The 20,352-nt window shown below is 34.4% G+C and overlaps 1 protein-coding gene across 7 annotated transcripts; it reads right to left on the bottom strand.

Moving 5' to 3' along the window:
• Nucleotides 1-519: 519 nt before the first annotated feature.
• Nucleotides 520-20,311, bottom strand: LOC117316179 (clathrin light chain A-like). 7 transcript variants are annotated; one of them, XM_033870689.1, is made up of 9 exons: nucleotides 20,130-20,311; nucleotides 18,952-19,013; nucleotides 17,451-17,495; nucleotides 14,166-14,240; nucleotides 13,397-13,432; nucleotides 9,231-9,345; nucleotides 8,438-8,549; nucleotides 7,942-7,953; nucleotides 520-1,679 (listed from the first exon to the last, which is right to left on the bottom strand). In XM_033870689.1, exons 1-9 carry the CDS (start codon nucleotides 20,266-20,268, stop codon nucleotides 1,508-1,510), a joined length of 768 nt encoding a protein of 255 aa, XP_033726580.1. In that variant the 5' UTR covers nucleotides 20,269-20,311; the 3' UTR covers nucleotides 520-1,507. The 7 variants fall into 7 exon arrangements, with proteins under 7 accessions (XP_033726580.1, XP_033726581.1, XP_033726582.1 ...); XM_033870690.1 differs by lacking the exon at nucleotides 7,942-7,953; XM_033870691.1 differs by lacking the exon at nucleotides 13,397-13,432.
• Nucleotides 20,312-20,352: the final 41 nt, after the last annotated feature.

Raw genomic sequence — 20,352 nt, 5'->3', positions numbered from 1 at the left:
TTTTGGTAAGGAAGATATGCCTGAAGTTGGAGTTTGATCGGCCCAAGGGAACTATAGTTATCACACGGAAAACTGTGCAGATGACACGGAACCCGACATAGTGATACCTATATATGGCCTGCTTTTAACACAAAAATGGGTCTAGGACATTCTTCTTTACAATCTTTCTTTGTTGGGCTTATCAACCAAATATCATGCTTCCAGTCTTATTGATTAACCAGAAGATATTTTAATAAATTTGACCAGTGTGACCTTGAGCCATGTAGATAATTTCATTTTGCAAAATTTTAAGGACTCCATCCCATGAACATATCGACCAAATACCATGACTGCGCTTCCTGGTTAATATTTAATTGAAAAATTATGTCGCATGCCAAATACATGTTTAACAGAATTCCTTAATTGTATTTCCCCAAAGAACATTTCATCAAATATTAACAGGACAATTGGCCCCTTGACATGAAAATGTTAATCAGCATTTTGCTGAATGTTAAATTGATAATTGATAACAAAGCAAAATTTTTTTCCTGTATTTTTAATTACAGTAAATGGAGTAATCCACATACGTATAATGGAACATAAATATTTTTACAAACCTCTTTTCCTATAATAGCAAACATCCAATGAATGACTCAATGATCGTTTCACATGTAACGCACAACAATTATATGCTACATAGTCTTAAGAAAATCCCCTTAAGGAGCCCCATATTTCACACTAAAAAATCCCCTTGACAAGCCCCACATTTCTCACTCAAATCAAACAGCTTTTATTTTTTAATTTTCACAAACCCTGAAAATTCCTTGTCTGGTAACTTGAATAATTTTTCTGCTGAAAGTATGAATGAATTCCTTTGAAAAGTGGATGCATTTCAAAAGTGGAATGTATAGTTTCACTCATTTGTCTTTTTAACTATATTTGGAAAGTTTAACTGAAATATTGTGTCAGGTTTAAGGGCATATGCTACCTTATATACCTATAAGAGTTTCGAACTTATAAACCACATTAAAAAATTCTGATTCTGAATTATAAAGGGAAGTAACTCTTATATGAATCCTTGCCATCATTATATAATGTTATGTAACACATCTCCCTAGAAATCACCAAATGAGGTCAAGCAGTTTGTTGACTGCTGACAGAATAACTTTGTATTTTGTTTTAAAATTCTCTGTACATATACTAATACCTAGCTTCTATCACAACACCAAGTGCATTTAACCTAAAACTGAACACTTAAGTCATTTTAAGATCTACAATAATCTCACTCACAGAAAGACTTCATAAACAAATTTTCTTCACATCGTCCTATAAAATAAGTGTAAATGACAGAAATCCTTTGATAAATAATATTCTCGATTCTTGTTGTGATGAATATTGAGAGTTTGGTAAATGTTAAAAATCGTATCTATAACAAGGTCTTGCATTCAGTACACATCACCAAATCTCTTACATAAAATGTAAATGTTAGTTGTTCTAAACTTGTTTTTTTTTGTATTGGACAAGTTGACTAGCGGACGAGAGGTGTTTGTTTAAGCTGAAGCAAAATTCCTCTCAATCTAGACACATCTTTTGTATTTTTCGAATTTTTGGGGTTGAATTCGCAGAGTCTGCAGATTTTTTCCCACTCCCCTCCTGGCTGTGTCTCGTCTCGATCCTTCACGAAGGCTTCCTCAGCCGCCCTGAAGTAGACAGAACATGATTTATGCCATATACACATCATATCATTAATCACATGGGGTCAATATTTACCACATAACTGATGAAAAATGTATTTACATGTACTTTCAAAATTTTTTTTTTTTTTTTTTTGACAACAAATTTACCACTTGTAGCAAATATATACAACCATTTTCCACCATCAAGATGTTAAGAAACTGAAAACAAGAAAAAAAAATTCTCGACTTATTCAGTTTCAGCTATGAAACAAAGAATTGGAATGATCTGCAAAACAAAAATTTATCAAATATTTATGAACATATCTTTCACCGTATAAATCTGCAATCCACATGGTAGACTAACGTATTTTTAATATTATAGACATTATATATATACCATTCCTTGTGCCTCAAATATGCTTACCGTTATTTGTACTAAATATCTTAAATTCACTAAGTGTGTCATATTTTTCTGCACTTTGGTAAGAATTCACATTTTCCGCTAATGGGGCCTTCATTAAGCTTGAGGAATTCCCAAATACATTATACTTGGATATTATACTTTCTTAAGCAATTATTTAAATAACTTGTTAGTGTTTAAAAAGCCTGTAAGCAGTATCTTGATTCAAAGTACACTGTTAATGCTTATAACAGTCTCTTGAGAGACCTATTAAACAACAAGGGCCCAATGGGCCCAAATCGCTCACCTGCAATGCAGTGATCTTTTCATATATGGATCCTGCAGTTATTTGAAAGCATGCTACAGGACCAATATAATGTCTCTCTGCACTTTGGCTTTTCACTAAAAGTCATTTAAAGATTTAAGCATACTTGATCGACGTGACCTTGAATGAAGGTCAAGGTCATTCATTTGAACAAACTTGGTAGCCCTTCACCCCAGCATGCTACAGACCCAATATCAACTCCCTGGGACTCTTGGTTATTGAGAAGAAGTTGTTTAAAGATTTTAGCCTTTTTGACCCCTGTGACCTTGAATGAAGGTCAAGGTCATTCATTTGAACAAACTTGGTAGCCCTTTACCCCAGCATGCTACAGACCCAATATCAACTCTCTGGGACTCTTGGTTATTGAGAAGAAGTCGTTTAAAGATTTTAGCCTTTTTGACTCCTGTGACCTTGAATGAAAGTCAAGGTCATTCATTTGAACAAACTTGGTAGCCCTTCACGCCAGCATGCTACAGGCCAAATATTAGGTCTCTGGGACTCTTGGTTATTGAGAAGAAGTCGTTTAAAGATTTTAGCCTTTTTGACTCCTGTGACCTTGAATGAAAGTCAAGGTCATTCATTTGAACAAACTTGGTAGCCCTTCACCCCAGCATGCTACAGACCCAATATCAACTCCCTGGGACTCTTGGTTATTGAGAAGAAGTTGTTTAAAGATTTTAGCCTTTTTGACTCCTGTGACCTTGAATGAAAGTCAAGGTCATTCATTTGAACAAACTTGGGAGCCCTTCACCCCAGCATGCTACAGGCCTAATATTAGGCCTCTGGGACTCTTGGTTATTGAGAAGAAGTCGTTTAAAGATTTTAGCCTTTTTGACTCCTGTGACCTTGAATGACGGTCAAGGTCATTCATTTGAACAAACTTGGTAGCCCTTCACCCCAGCATGCTACAGACCCAATATCAACTCCCTGGGACTCTTGGTTATTGAGAAGAAGTCGTTTAAAGATTTTAGCCTTTTTGACCCCTGTGACCTTGAATGAAAGTCAAGGTCATTCATTTGAACAAACTTGGTAGCCCTTCACCCGAGCATGCTACAGACCCAATATCAACTCCCTGGGACTGTTGGTTATTGAGAAGAAGTCGTTTAAAGATTTTAGCCTTTTTGACTCCTGTGACCTTGAATGAAAGTCAAGGTCATTCATTTGAACAAACTTGGTAGCCCTTCACCCCAGCATGCTACAGACCCAATATCAAGTCCCTGGGACTCTTGGTTATTGAGAAGAAGTCGTTTAAAGATTTTAGCCTTTTTGACTCCTGTGACCTTGAATGAAGGTCAAGGTCATTCATTTGAACAAACTTGGTAGCCCTTCACCCCAGCATGCTACAGACCCAATATCAAGTCCCTGGGTCTTTTGGCTATTTAGAAGAAGTCGTCTAATTTATTTTTAGCCTTTTTGACTCCTGTGACCTTGAATGAAAGTCAAGGTCATTCATTTGAACAAACTTGGTAGCCCTTTACCCCAGCATGCTACAGACCCAATATCAACTCCCTGGGACTGTTGGTTGTTGAGAAGAAGTCGTTTGAAGATTTTAGCCTTTTTGACTCCTGTGACCTTGAATGAAGGTCAAGGTCATTCATTTGAACAAACTTGGTAGCCCTTCACCCCAGCATGCTACAGGCCCAATATTAGGTCTCTAGGCCTTTTGGTTATTGAGAAGAAGTTGCTTGAATGGAAAGTTGACGCCGGACGGACGGCCGGACGGCCGGACGGACGACGGACGGACGACGGACGCCGCGCCACGGCATAAGCTCACTTGCCCTTCGGGCAGGTGAGCTAAAAATACAACACTTTTATTTAAAAAAGGGCAATTTCAGATAATCATTTTTCCTATATCGTTGAATTGAAAAATTTTGTAGTATCTGAAATATGTAATAATTTATACCAAACTTAAAAAGTGAAAAATTAAAATTGCTGGACCTTTAACCCCTCAATATAAACAAGGTCCATTTGCTCAAAATAATATATATTTATCTATCAATAAGCCGAGCTTCGTAAATGCCAAATACTTGTGTCTAAACAGCAGTTCAGCTAATGCAATAGCAATGATCTGTCATTGTCCTACAATTAGCCAACACCCTAACAGTCCCCTGGACTTATTACAGGATAAATATTGTATGTACAATGTCATTTCACAACTAGATTTTATTACATAAATTCATATACGATTGTCTAGATTATTACACAGCAGAAGCTGCCCAGATCTAGAGCCATCACAAAGCTGTTGCAACCATTACATCCGAGTATGTACATAACAAACACCTTTTTTTCTTTTCTTTTCAGATACATATCTGATCCCAAAACCATAGATTTTTACACATATATACAACATACATTGGTAAAACATGCAACTAACTCAATAATAAACCCATGCTCGGTCTTACTCCCCAAATCTTAAGTCTTGTTGTACAGATTTGAAGCTTTTAAGTTTCATTGTCAACATCGTGACGTGTGAACGTCTTGTTTTACAGATCTGAAGCTTTTAAGTTTCATGGTTGACATCGTGATCAACATTGGAAAAAATTCTCCTTGAGCGATATTATTTTGCAGATATGACACAACCTGGATTTGATCTACATGCCGGATGCCATCATAAAACAACAGAAGAAATTTACTCTTCTGGAAAACACGATCTTATTCTGTCTGTACTTTTTCAATAGTCTTTATATAACTCTATATTTTTTCAAGGCTTTTAAGATCACCACATGAACAGCCAGGGTCATTTTAAGGTGAGGGTCCCTTTGTAGTAGCTTGTGGCTACCACACTGTACAATATGTAGGAGGCCCATCGCATGTTATTCAGAGCTTTGGGGGAAAAGTGTCTTGCAAAGGACATAATCACTACAGCATGGACAGCTGTTAATTTTGAGCATATCATATTCTGTTTTTAATCAAGCAATGTCAGACCAAAAGACCTTCATTTTGAACAGCTAAAATTTGTTAATAACTTTTCCCTTAGATAAACAGCAGATTCCTGTAACCCTGACACCCCTTTTTTCTAGCAATGGGTCCCTCCACCATTTGCTTTGGAACCTGCAACCAGAAGCTTCAGGGGGAACAGCTTACACCTTTTTATACAGATCTATCTTAGGTATGGGTTCACACAAATTGTCTAAAAACAAACTATGTTTTTGAAAAAGGGGGAAAAAGACATTTAAAATATATTGAAGAAATAAACCTTGTCAAATTTTAGAAATAATCTTTGTTTCAATACAAATCCAAATTACTTCTGTATTAGCTTTCACACAAATATTTTTTTTTCAATCGAACATATCATTTTGCATGCTATGTCATCTTTCTTCATTATTGGAATGCCTTTTTTCCAAAAAATAATTACGTACAAATACTGTAAATATCGGTGAAACATTTGTTCCTGAAAATGTGTGAGAACCTGTTGTAATTTTTTTTACTATTCAAAGTCCTTTTTTTTTCTCAAACACTAAATATATTTTTCAAGAAATAAGAAATGAGGCAGCAACCAGGTTTAAAAAAACTCATTGGAAAAGAAACCAAGTTTGTGCTAAAAACATTACCTCCGGGTGAATCTTGTGACAAGGACAAATTAAAATTACAAACTTTTAAAAGGGCGACAAACAATTAAACCATGTGTAAAAACAAGGGCAACAACTCTATTTGATGTAAATAAAATATTCATTACATCACATTCAACAATCATCACAAAAAAATAAATTTCCACTGTGTATGTATAATTTGACACACAGAATATAGCACAGCAGATAACATGTATATACTGTTAATAAGTCTTGATTTCCTACCAAAAGGGCAAAGATATTTCAGTATACCTGAAGAGAACACTAAACTTTTCAAGTAATAGCACAACTTCGCTAGCCAGTACAATACTTTCCTTTTCACTTAAGGAGAATATTGTATTGAACACCCTTGACATGTAACATGTACAACACTTAATAATAAAACTTGGAGGAAACAACTTCCGAGTGTCAACAGTCACCTCAGTGGCCTGTGTTGGGAGTATATATAGTGTATATATTGTTTTGCTATTTCCTGATAAAACTACAAAATCGATTTGTTGATGGTCATATAGCAAAATTGTAGTTTAACTCACTGGCCTATAGTTTAAATGAACGGGTGTGATTCCCCGGACAGGAAAATGTATGGGGTCACTTGTCTGACAGTGTAGGTCACTTGTCTGACAGTACTAGTGTAGTTAACTTGTCTGACGGTGTAGGTCACTTGTCTGACGGTGTAGGTCACTTGTCTGACCGTGTAGGACACTTGTCTGACCATGTAGGTCACTTGTCTGACGGTGTAGGTCACTTGTCTGACCTCGTAAGTCACTTGTCTGACGGTGTGGGTCACTTGTCTGACGGTGTGGGTCACTTGTCTGACCGTGTGGGTCACTTTTCTGACCGTGTGGGTCACTTGTCTGACCGTGTAGGCCACCTGTCTGACTGTGTAGCTATATGTCACTTGTCTGACCGTGTAGGTTCTCTCTGAGTGCTATGGTTTAATTTTCTCCAACATAAGCATGCTTCCATCCATTTGTTATAGCTGTAGTACAATTTAATGTTTTTCCTGCGACATGGTCATTTCGAGTACAATTTTCATATATACTATATGCTTTTGTAAAAATAATTACATTTTGTACTGAATAACATCAATGTCTTGGTTGAAGCAAATACAATTTGTTTTCTTTTTCTAATACACTATATATGCCTTTGTAAATACAATTTCCAAGCATTGCCAGTGGCTTGAGTGAAGCAAATACAATTTTTCAGTTAATAAAAACAACTAGGTTCTTGTGTAAAACTGTTTTCAGCTATAATGCCTATGACTTCGAATTCATCATTGCAAATTCTATTTTCATGTTTCTACCAGTAGTATAGTGACTATAAATTATTGTGAGTACATTAATGTTTCAGGGCTGACACTTTCAAGTAATATACGCTTTCAAGTATTGACTATGATCATGACTAGCTAGGACTCTATGAGTACAATTTTCAAATACCAAGTATTGACAAGCACAACTTTGAGTCTAGACAGCAACTACGCGATTACAGGCACAATTTTCAAGTATACTATCTGAGTATCAGTACAATTTTCCTTTGATCTATGGCTACAGTTTTTAAGTTCTGACATCTAGGCCAATATGAGTCCAAAATCATTACGAGTACAATTTTTCAGCACTGACAGTTTTTAACTGTGTAGAGTAGAATTTTGAGTATAGATGACTAGGCAGTCGGTACAATTTTGAGTATAGATGACTAGGCAGTCGGTATAATTTTGAGTATTGATGACCAGGCAGTCGGTACAATTTCGAGTATTGACGACTAGGCAGTCAGTACATTTTTTGAGAACTGACAGCGACTAGGTTCTAACAAGTACAATTTCCAAGTTCTGAAAACAAAAATAGTTTCCAGTACTGTACGAGTACCATTTTCTGGTACTATACCCAGTAACTAGGTCATTGTGAGTACGAGCTCTGTTAACTAAGACAATATGGTAAATACAATATTGAACACTGGTCTGATATACTACCGGCTAACATCATAGGTCATACTCACATGTTTCCTCGGCTTGTGGGGGATAGACAGACATAAATATCAACTGGTACTCCTACTACCTACCTTTAAATCATTTCTCAACAAACTTATGAAAAATTTATAACTTTTGATTTTCTTGAAATTTATATGTCAATTTCTCATCTTAAAATAACAAAAATAATACTTGTATGTTTATTCAAATTATGGTAATTTTGAACCTTTGAATCACAAGAAGACAAGATCTGATGGGCCTACAAGGGTTTTTACTGGACATTGCATTGCCATGTGATAACTATTTTTCTATTTCTCTAAAAATCTAAATGTGCTTACCTATAATAAATTTGTACATATATAATTGTAAATATTGCTGTTTTAAAAGAGTTCTCATTTCACAGAGGGAATAATATTGCAAAAAAATGATACATTTAAAATTTTGTCGTGAAAATGATTCGACAAAAAAACCTTGTTACTGAAACATGACACAGATATGTGTAGTAACCATGACAACAGTACTCACCGGTTGTTTTCCTTAGTTTTCTCTAACTGCTCTTGGTTGTGTTTATACCAGTCGTCAAGCTCCTTCTTCGCTCCATCCCTCATTTCTTCCTGTTTTTTCTCCTCTTCTTTGTCTGATGAGAGAAAAACATTTTTTATTTTACATACAAACTGTATTTAACAGGAGAGTGTATCTGTCCCTATTAGAGCATCCCCAATTTTTTTCAGGAAAACAGGAAGCGTGAAATAATTGCAATACAAAATATAAAATATTCCTCTCCTCACTGATCTGCCAATATAATGTTCAGTCTTTAAACCAAACACTTTGAATTTTATTCCCTAACATTTTTTTAATGTTAATTAGATATATTTTTAATGACAGGCACTGAATACACTGTTGGCTGTGTATAATATTATATACCGTGCATGACCTAATAAGGGCGCCCCTACCTTTGACTGAATGTCATTAACAACAGAAAGCTAGTAAATTAAAAGACAACAATATATGATATGATCTGGGAAATCACCTGTGTCTATAAATAGAACACAGTTCCATTTGAACATAAATGGTGGAACACACTTTCTCTGTTCTAAAGAACAGCTGGCATGGTTTACAAATTTACAGGAATAGTCAAGGGATGTTAAAGCTTAATATATGATAATGAATAGATATCTTCATCTGGAATATTCTGCTATAAGGTATTGTCTGTTTCGTAAAACTCAAGAATAACACCCCCCCCCCCCCATCCAATTACGCGCACGTAGAATCAATAAAGAACTAAATATTTTCATCTTAAAGTTCTTAAGATTCTTACCTTTTGCCTCTAATTTTAAAACTTGTTCCTCTCGCCAGATTCGGATCTTTTCAGGTTCTGACCTCTCGTGATCCTGTTGAGCGATTATACTGTACATATCAGACGGCCCATTAGTCTGAAAGGAAAACAAACACCAAGTATAAATACTTAATCTAATATTTCAACAAAACTTTTTACAGTTCAATGTTTACTTCCAATATGCTTACTATGAAATATGCTTAAATTTAAAGTTGTACATTATTGATCAGATATATTCAAGCAATAGTGAAATAACTATATCTTTTTGTACCAGGTAGTTCTTAAAATATCAAACACTTTGCTTGTTCTAAACATCAGAAAATCTTACATCTTATTTTTTGCTTGTTCAAAACATCATAAAATCTCACATCTTATATTCAGCTTATCATCAGAATTATATGTTACGGTTCAGTTAAGTTTCAACATATTTTATTTTCTTGAAAGTGATTGGACAAAAGTTACTGAACTTACATATATATAATTTATATATATATATATATTAAGCAATTTCCCTAGTTTTACTAAACATACTTAAAACTAGATTTGAGAGGCAGTAATTGTAAAGGCCATCCATGGGCCACCATTTTGTCAAGACAAGTTTAAACATTAACAAAACCAACAATTGGGTTATGATACTCATATGGATATCACAACAAACCTACAGCACCAGTCAGTATGAATAGGCTACCTACTGCTGTATTGGAATCTAGACATGTCTGAAAATAAAGGTGTTACCACCTCATGCTATGAGGCCAACATTCCAACCAATATGAAAACACTTGTATTACGACCAAGACAAGCCTGGGTGACGCCTGAAGAGGAGACCTAAACACACGAAATCCAGACGGATACAGGTATAAATTGTACAGACCTATAATTTTTTTGAGAGATCATGGAACCAGGCAATCAGAATTCTCATCAAAACAAATCTTACTCGGACAAGTCAATAATCTCAATATTGAGCTATAGGTCATGATATTGCTAATGTTTTCATGCCAGGCAGCCATCCTAAGCAGACAATTCCAATTCATGGTTATCTTCCTCTTTTTTTTTTAAACTTATATACACAATAGCATTGTCATGAAACCAGGATGAAACATTTGAACAGAACTACAAGTTAACCACAAGAAAAGCTACAAATAGAAAGTTTAGTGAATATTGGGAGTTATCTCCCCTTCTCCCAAGGTCTAAACTTTGCTCTGAATTCCAACTCCCTAACCGTACATACACAAGTATTTCCTTCATATTGTCTGGCTTCGAGGCCAGAGAGTCATTAACTTGTCTTTCTGAGAAGACAAGTGACATTACAAACCAGTTTTCTCTACAAAGGTAAAGCGATCTGGGGTTCAGACTTACATTTATACCCCAACCTCTTCATCAATAAAATAACTCGGGTTCATAAGATAATTGGAACACAACCTTTTTTTTCATTTGAGAAGTGGTCAAGCGTGACCTTTAACCTTGGCTGATCAACCATCAAGATCTAATCTGCTGTAAACCTAGATTGTATAATGCTATGGTGTAAATATGAACAAGATCTGTTCAGGAAAGTGGTCAAGTTTGACCTTTAAACTTGACCGATGACCACCAAAATCTAATCAGATGTATACTTTATTGGTGTCATGTTATACAACCGTGAGAATATGACCCCAGATATTGTGTAAACAAAGTTATGACCAATGACCGACTGCATGTACAAAGTGATAACTAAACACTTTACTAAGTTGGGCTGTGGGTGTAAAAGCTCAAATGCTATATCATTATCATATATATATATTCCTCAGAATTTCTGATATACCAAGCAGTCCAGAAATAGCAATTTCTGAATTGTCACAGTTTTTGATTGCCTGTATCTGTAAAAAATGTTTTATAAACGTTTTTGTAACACTACGACAGCTGATAACTGCAGTAAATTACTGAAAATAACAATACGAACTTACAAAGCAATGAATGGTTATTATCTTCCCTTAAAGCAGAATTAAGCTTGTGCACATTTGATTTTCCATTCAATTACCTATAAACTTTGATTAATCAATATTTCTATAATATATCATAAATTTAATTTAAATTTCAAATATCATCCAATAATTAAATTTCTAGAATTAACCAATTAATTACAAATAGCAATTCATAAAGTTAAGAAATTTTTAACATGCATCAATTCATTATGCAGTAATTAATTCTTTAATGAAGTCATGAATATATTTACCAAGTTTGAATTATATCACTGAAAATAAGAAATGTATCCAACTGGTTTCTCAATGAGTAACTCTTTTATACTGAAACACAGGTCATTGTTATAATTAGCAACATCCATTTAACTATCTATATTTCCCCCTGAAAAGTATCACAAGATTGTCATTAGATTAGACAAGGGCCTGTGGAAATAAAACAACTTTCATAATCAAACTCTACCAGTAATTATAAACTAAAATAAAAAACTTAATCTGATAAGCCCACTGTGTATTTATAAAAACACAAAAGGGGTGCTCCTAACGAACGCATGTACAGAGGAAAACTTCTGTGTGAAATTTGGGTAAAACAAAGAAGTTTTGTTTTTATTTACAAGTACGTGTACCTAATGCAGAGAAAACAGTCTTTGGTTAAAAGACTAAACATTATATTACAGATCAGTGAGGTAAGGAACTTTTTAAATGTTTCAATTAGCACATCCGTCCTCTTTGCCTGAAAAAAGCAGGTACACTAATTAGGTTGAATATAATGATATAAATATTTCATATTTTGTAAGTACACTGTTGTGACTGCTTAATTGAAACGTTTTGCCGAAAAAACATTTTCAAGCTTATTTGCTAGATAATCACTTTTTAATTCATTGTAAGCATTAAAACATTGAAAAGACTGTTGAAGCACATAATTTGAAATTAAGCATGAGTGGTTTCAGGAAAATGGCTCAAGATTTTGATAACAATGTATGACTGATGTAATTACTACATGTTAGTGCTAAATCTTGTCTCTTGTCAAGTGGAAGTTAGCTATATATGGTTAAACCTCAATATAATGCCTTCCTTTATCTGTCTCTCACTTTTACTGTAAAAGCTGTGTTCTATTTTTTGCCATTTCAATAAAGAATGAAAGTGCGAAAAACAGAAAAACTTGAAAGTGAACATTTTTGAGAAAATGGTTAAATGTTTTACAATTCCTGCAAAAAATATCTTTTTTGCTTCATTTTTCAGATATGCAGCGAAAATTGTAATGATAGAAAAAAACACCTTTTACAGAATTTCCAAGCACAGGTACGGGTAAAAATTTGTTTTTCAAATTGGTTATAGATGCTTGCACATTCATAAATAATTTAAATTTAATTAAATCATAAATTTGGACTTATACCTGTGCACTCGATTGCAATTATTACAATACCTCTAATGGTCCAAGCTTCCTTTATCATTATTTTGTCGATGTTTTTCAATTCCTTTAAATCACATCCCTCAATATATTGACAAACCATGGCACTTCAATGAGGTTTACTGTATATAACATGTATGTAAGCTTTGGGGTGAACATTTCATTTATGAGGGGGAAAAGGTGAACAAACTCTGTGAGGATGTAATCTCTGATCAATAAAAACATGTTGTCTAATCATTCAAAGGCAGAAGTGTCGAACATTCTCGAACTGAATAATGATAGAGATGAATAGATACTCTTTGTGTCATGTATGATGAGTTCATATCAGAATGTATACAATTGATGAGTTTATCTCCTCATGAACAACCAGGATCATTTGATGCAAGATGTGCTTGTAGTAGCTGGTGACTACCACAAAATAGCATATTCTGTCCTTATGTAAGTAATTCAGAATGGAAATAAGGAAAAAAATTCAAAATGGGCCTACACAAATATGAAAATATACAAGTTAGTGGACTTGTTTTTATTTATTTATTTATTTTTTTCAAATTTATTTTTCAAAGAAGAGTTGAAATATTACTCTCAGAGTCCGAGGTGTTAATAAAATTTTGTGAATCATGAACACCTGTGCATCATGGGAATTCTTGGTCTAAATTTCAATCAAACGCTGTTAGACTCGGTATGCTTGCACACAAAACCAGCAGAATGACAATATGACAGAGGGGACTCAAGGGAGACAACCAACTCTAAAAAACACCAACACAATATCTGTGTGACTGTTGTACCTTAATGGGCTTTCCCTCATCTTTTGATCTGCCACACTGATAATGACATACACCAATGTTAGTATTCATAAATCTGTCAAGAATTAATTTAAGATATACACACTGTATTCATAAATAGTATACCCAAATGCTATTTTATTTGTATTTTCTTGCTTTACTTATATATTATCGCTTTTTTTTTTTTTTTTTTTTTTACAATTTCTATGTAGTGATATATCACAGCCATTATCAGTGAACTTTTCATGTCAAAAATGATTTCCACTACTGACAATACGTTCAGAAAGATGTTAAATAAAAAAAAAAGGAAAAAAATTTGAAGAGACCTTTCTGAAACAGATACAGTATATAATATACCTCCAGATAGACATAGCAAACTATTTTTAAACTTTAGAAAGATATGGAAGAATCAGACAGGAGTGTTTATGAAGAGATCTATCTGAAAGAGAGTATATACTTCCAGCTAAACATAGCAAACTCTTTTTGTCATTTAAAAAATATATGTAAAAGAATCTGACAAAGAAAATATCCATAGAGATCTGTCTTAAAAAGAGCTTTTATTTATTTTCCAGCTAAATATAGAAAAATTTCTTTTCCATAAAACTATTTAAGAAGCATGTTAATACAGCTGTAAAAGACTTAAGGTCTGAAAATACACTAGTACCTTCTTAGTACAAATCAGGTCGATTATTTCTGGTAGAAGTTAAATTCTGTTACGGAAAAGGCTACAGACAGGAAAATTCATAGTGCATGGAAATTTCAAATTCCTTACATTTTGTTCCTTGGCATCAATGAGGGGAGGAGAAACACCAAAGTCTACAACCCCCCCTCCTGTTTCCCCCACCACCTGAAATATCAAAGCTTTAATGTCAAAACAGAATCTCCAACATCAGGACTACAATATGCAACTTTCTTCAGTGACCTTGAAATGGTGTTTTATCTTAATTTGTTCTCTCAACAGCGCCAAAAGCATATCAAAATCACACATAAACTAGAAGTTCTCTACATGCAAGAAACTTATAGAATCACCAAAGAGAATACAAATTCCATATTAGGTAAATTCATTTCTTATAATACCACATAGAAAACACAATTACCAACTTATAGTGCCATTGTGATAAAATTTGGATGAGCTTTATTTTACCGAAACAAAATATTGGGGCTGATAAATCTACTCCTCTGAACTACCTAGACCTTCATCTGCCGAACTCGTGAACGTAGGATATAATTTAGCCTGTATAATACAAATAGGCAGTACCCCCCCCCCCCCCCCCCCCCCACCTCTAAACACCCTTTTTTTTTTCAATTATTTTTGATCATCAGCCGACTACTATTAAATACAATGAGAAATGACCTATATGTGACATTCTTTAAACAAAATGTATTTACATTTTTGGACATGACATGTATCTTGCGTGCATTACCATAAACCCTTTAAGTTGATATGTTGACAAATTAGTATAGTTTGGGAACAGTACCGACAAGAATGTACCATAATGATGAATGATTTATATTTAAAATTAAAATATTAATGCATTTCCGAGTAATAAAGCTATAAAAGTGCCTGAGTGATTAACTATGACATTGTACACTAGAAGATTTTTGTTTGTCTGTTTTTGGTTAACGTCCTATTAACAGCCAGGGTCATTTAAGGACGTGCCAGGTTTTGGAGGTGGAGGAAAGCCGGAGTACCCGGAGAAAAACCACCGGCCTATGGTCAGTACCTGGCAACTGTCAGTGTCGGGACACCTTAACCACTCGGCCACCACGGCCCCTACACTAGAACATATATAGGGGCCAATTCATACCCTGTCAAGGTGTTAGCTAAAGGCAGAGTATCTGTTGGGCAGTATATATATGACGATCAAAGAAGCGAACTATGTTTAGCCTTCTAACATTGATGCACTATACGTGTTGTAAGTGTGTGATTTTATATTATCGAGTAATCATCATTTTCTGTGATATTTTATTGTGTTAGTCTTGTGTCGGAAATATCATTTCTTTATATGGAAATATCATTTCTTTATTATATATATAATATGTATTGCATGATCTATTGGTGTATGATAGATGTATGATTTGTGAATGAAATTAATTATGTTTTATTTTGTATGTTTCAGAACGTGGGTTTTGAGAAACGTGGTTTGGAATTAATAAATCCTATCATCCTAAACGAACCCAGGGGCATTGTCATCATTTACAACAAGTTACACTCCGCTACATATTCATACTATAAATGAAAGTAAGTTGACAAGCCATGCAGAGCATCCAGATAGTGCGTTTAAATATATACTGTAAATAAACTGTAAATATACTGTAAATGTTGTCATTTTCAGTTTGTTCTTATTCCATTACTTTACATAAAGGGTACAATAAATTAAAATTGTAAAAAGAATATAAAAGTTACCTTTTTTGCAATTTTCGCCAGAAAATATTTGGTAAAGCCGCAAAATTCTAAACCATAAATAGAACAACATTTACAGTATCAACTAATCAGAAGATGCCTTATGGTTGTAAATGAAACTCAATGATTTACAGGGCATCCAGTAGACCCTTGAGAGTATGTTTTTGACTCCCAAAATTGAGATCTGACTCTTGGGTTTGAAGGGACATGTCTATTTGACATATGTTTTGACCCTTCAGATTTCTGAGAAAAGGTGATTTGACTTCTGAAATTGCTAAAAGTCAAGGGTCAACTGGATGTCCTGATTTAATAAACCACCATCACCACCAACACCGCTATATTGTGGAATTGAAAAGTTTAAAACAAAACAGCTAATTGAGTTTCTATTTTCCATGCATATATTTTGCTTGAAGTTGAATGACTGATGACAGATTAGACCAGAGAGAATATATAGGATTTTGGAATATCAGGCTAATGATTCAATCTTTCTCTGTAGTCATGGAATAATAATTAGAAATTAGAATATTTCTCTAAGGATTTTGAAAGTAAAAATAAAGAATATGTTTAGTTCTCAACAGAATAAAGAAATGAGAAGTCGGCATTAAGAAGAAGTACATATACGAAGAGGTAAGCAATAAGGGGAAGTCATCAATAAGGAGAGGTCATCGATATGGAGAGGTCATCGATATGGAGAGGTCATCGATAAGGAGAGGTCATCAATAATGAGAGGTCATCAATAAGGAGAGGTCATCGATAAGGAGAGGTCATCGATAAGGAGAGGTCATCAATAAGGAGAGGTCATCGATAAGGAGAGGTCATCAATAAGGAGGTAATTGATAAGAAGAGGTCATTGAAAAGGAGAGGTCATCAATAAAAAGAGGTAATTGATAAGGAGAGGTCATCAATAAGGAGAGGTCATCGATAAGGAGAGGTCATCGATAAGGAGAGGTCAGTAAAATAAGAACAAGCAAGCAATAAGGACAGGTCAGCAGCAAGGAGAAGTCGACAATAAGGATAAGTGATCAATAAGGACACGTCAGTCATCATCTCACTGACATAAGTTCAATGGAAAACTAATCTTTAAGAACATAGTACATGTATGCACACTTTATGACATGTATTGCTGGAACTACAAGCAGCATGTTACCTGGTTTTATTTTCATTACAGGTGTCCTCAATTTGAAAGTGATTAAACAGGAAGGCATCTATAGAACAATTATGGATTCCTTTTTTTGCATTTTTGTTTCATTTTAAAGTCCACAAATTAGTAGTCAAATATGAGACAATCAGTTTGATCATGTTTATGAATTTCTTAGAATTTGCACATGTCAATTTCTTTTTCTTTTTCAAAATTGGGGTTGTCGTTGGGATAGGGAGTTTCATATGACAGCACTTGGATTTCTTTCAATATCTTATTAAATAATAAACGTACTGATAGACTGGAAGACATCGATTTTAGAGAGAGGGCATAATTTAGACAAATTGAGATATAAAATCTGAAAGGATGTAAAGTTGGTAAGAGGGTAAGAGATGGAATCCATATTTGTATTTTTCTACAGCTGTACATGTGGGGAACAGGTCTAGATACAACTCATGCATATTCTTTTGCTCTAGTATAAACATATAATGAAATATTATTAAAACCTGTCATACCAGATTTTCCTCAGATTCCTGTTGTTGATTAGTAGTTTCAAATTCCTAATTGAAGAGAAAGTGTGTTTTTGGTGGTACATATATACATCCATACATCAAAATTGATTATTCAATCATGCACACAATTCAAAGCTTAAACACGGAACACATTATATGTTTTATACACACGAATAGCCAGCATAAAATTAATACAACTGTATTGACATGAAATATTTTTCTTTATATATGAGGAAAATAGACGCTTCATTATATAGTTTATTACAAAAAAAAAAGAAAAAAAAAAGTGCCCATCACTGAATGATCTTTATTGGGTCTATGTCAGACTGATCATCTCTCTACCTTTCCTTTCTTTCACCTTTTCCTCTTAAATCTAATTTGAAATGGCACAACAACAGAACAAGGGGAACCTACTCATGACGTTATAAGAAACATCCCCTAGTACTTTTCAAGAAATTGTGATAACAAACTTCAATTCTCAAAATCCATGATGGCCATCTGTCATGATCATCCATTTTATTTTCTGATCAAAAATCTAAATTGAAATAGCACAACTATGGACCAAAGCAAACATACATGTGAAGTTTGGGGAATATTTCTCCAGTACTTTTCGAGAAATTGCAATAACAATCTTCAATTTTCAAAATCCAAGATGGCTGTCTGTCAGCCATTTTGTTTTTCTTATCAAAAATATAAATTGAATTGGCACAACTAGGGACCAAGTGGAACCTACACATGAAGTTTGTGAAATATCAGTACTTTTCCAGAAATAGTGATAACGAGAAAAGGATTATTTATGGATAGACGGAAGACAGACAGGTGACTGATGGACCACAGAGGCTGGACGATTTTAATAGCTCACCATCTAATATAATGAAAGTGGAATTTGAAAGGTAATATTTTTTCTGTTTATACATTTTCAAAAAAACTAAAAAAGTTACCTGAATGTAATTTAACTGGTCCAAAATATCTAACACATCAAAATATTTGCATGCATGTATATGTACACAATAACAATTAAACCACAATATCATGTACACTACTAATAATCTGGAGATCCAATACACAAAGACAAAGAATAAACTTTCTAATTTTAACAATGCCACATGTAAAGCCATGATCATGATTTTAGGAAAATGACCAACAAAGCTTCAACACCAGTAAATGTAAAAAACAATGTCCTCTATCATGTAAACAATATTACATATACAGTATCCACAATTATACAACAGTAGTAACTTTAAGTAAAGATGTCTTATAGACATGCTTAGCAGCAGCGTTCAACACATGCTCTTGACCTTATATGCACAAATCTATGAATTTTATATACAAATTGCACTGCATTGTATGTGTGTAGGTTGCACCTCTTTTTCTATTCAAATAAAATAATGGTGTAGAACTAATAATGATCACTGTGATAAGTGGTAAGTGTCTGTTTCAATGCTGTTGATATGTATTTGACATAAAAATGTCTATATGTGACGTTTCATGCCATAAAATTTACCTGATTTCCCATTAAACCTTGGTCTTCTGGAGCTCCACCAGTGAATGGGTCAAAATTATCACCTGTAAAATATTTTTTAAATCAAAACTATTTCACTCTCACAATTTTGTGATACATAGAGCACAGGCACTTCCATTTTATGAGTTATTCTTTAATTTCATAATTAGATATGACATTGGTCGTGTGATATGTTAAGGGTACTATATAGTCCTATGTCACACTTTTTGCAATACCGTGATGTCACACGCCTGGAATATTGAGAATATATTATACTGGCACCATGTCTGGTGTAGTCTGAAATCAGGGTGTGCTGTTTAGTCCTATGATATATGCAGCAGGGAAAATTAATAGTCAAAATGGCATCCAGAGTCCCAATGAAATCGTGTAGGGGGTCTAGAGTCGCTTACATGGAAATAATAATAATAACAATAATGGTCTTTATTTATACTTGATAACATGTTGAGCTTTAAAACGCGTCTTACACATGGTCAAGATAAGTAATAGAATTTACAATATTTACAACAATTTCCTAAACAGGAATGGTGCGAGGCTGTCCAACAGAGCTTATATGTGGCAAGGGGTAAAGGCATCGAGAGGCGCTTCCGTACATTTTGCAAAGGGTTAAACTATGTCAGAAAAAAAAGCACAATAAATGATATCTGGTCATTTTGGTACATTATTTCACTTCGGATGGTTAGTTGCGATATTTAAGCACTGTCACTTAAAAAATGGCAGATCAACAGTGTGAATTTTTGACCAGCGTAAAGCAGCGCATAGGGTCTATGTGGATGGAATAAAACACTGATATGGGACTAAACGGGTGTTTTCCACGTTTCCATTGAGTAGTACTTTCAGGCTCTACACCAGACATGGTGCTCATGTCAGGGCCAGAGAAAACTCTGGTAAACTGTGATAAATATCGAATTATTTTCCTCCAAGTTCAGTCTCTCCTGTCTCCAATATACTATATATATATAATATACATTGAAGGTAGTGGGTAAGCGACATGATTCTGAGGACTACAAACTGTTTATCATATAAATGTTTCTGAAATGAAAGGTCCTAGTGTACCCTCGAGCTCAGAACCAACCGGCTCCGAACCGACATACAGAATGTGGGCGGATACCGACCGAACATGAAACAGATCAGATAATTTAAGACAATATGCAACGAATTACTTTGTTGCACTGGCTCTGATGAATCGACACCGAAGTTATCATCTTCAAGGCCCGCCAATTCGGTCTGTTCCCTAGCCAGAAAAGCGGCGGCGGGGTCTTCTTCGGTTTGTTCAGGGTTCATGAAGTCTGCGTCAGCCATCTTGGTACGTTATCGATTGCTACTTCCGGCAAGGTGCGTGGCACTGAATTAAAAGTACGAATATGATTGGACAGTATGCTAAAG

This window comes from Pecten maximus, chromosome 18 (genome assembly GCF_902652985.1).
Source record: "Pecten maximus chromosome 18, xPecMax1.1, whole genome shotgun sequence".
In the NCBI taxonomy this organism is placed as follows: domain Eukaryota; kingdom Metazoa; phylum Mollusca; class Bivalvia; order Pectinida; family Pectinidae; genus Pecten; species Pecten maximus.
This window is presented reverse-complemented; position numbering and strand designations above follow the sequence as displayed.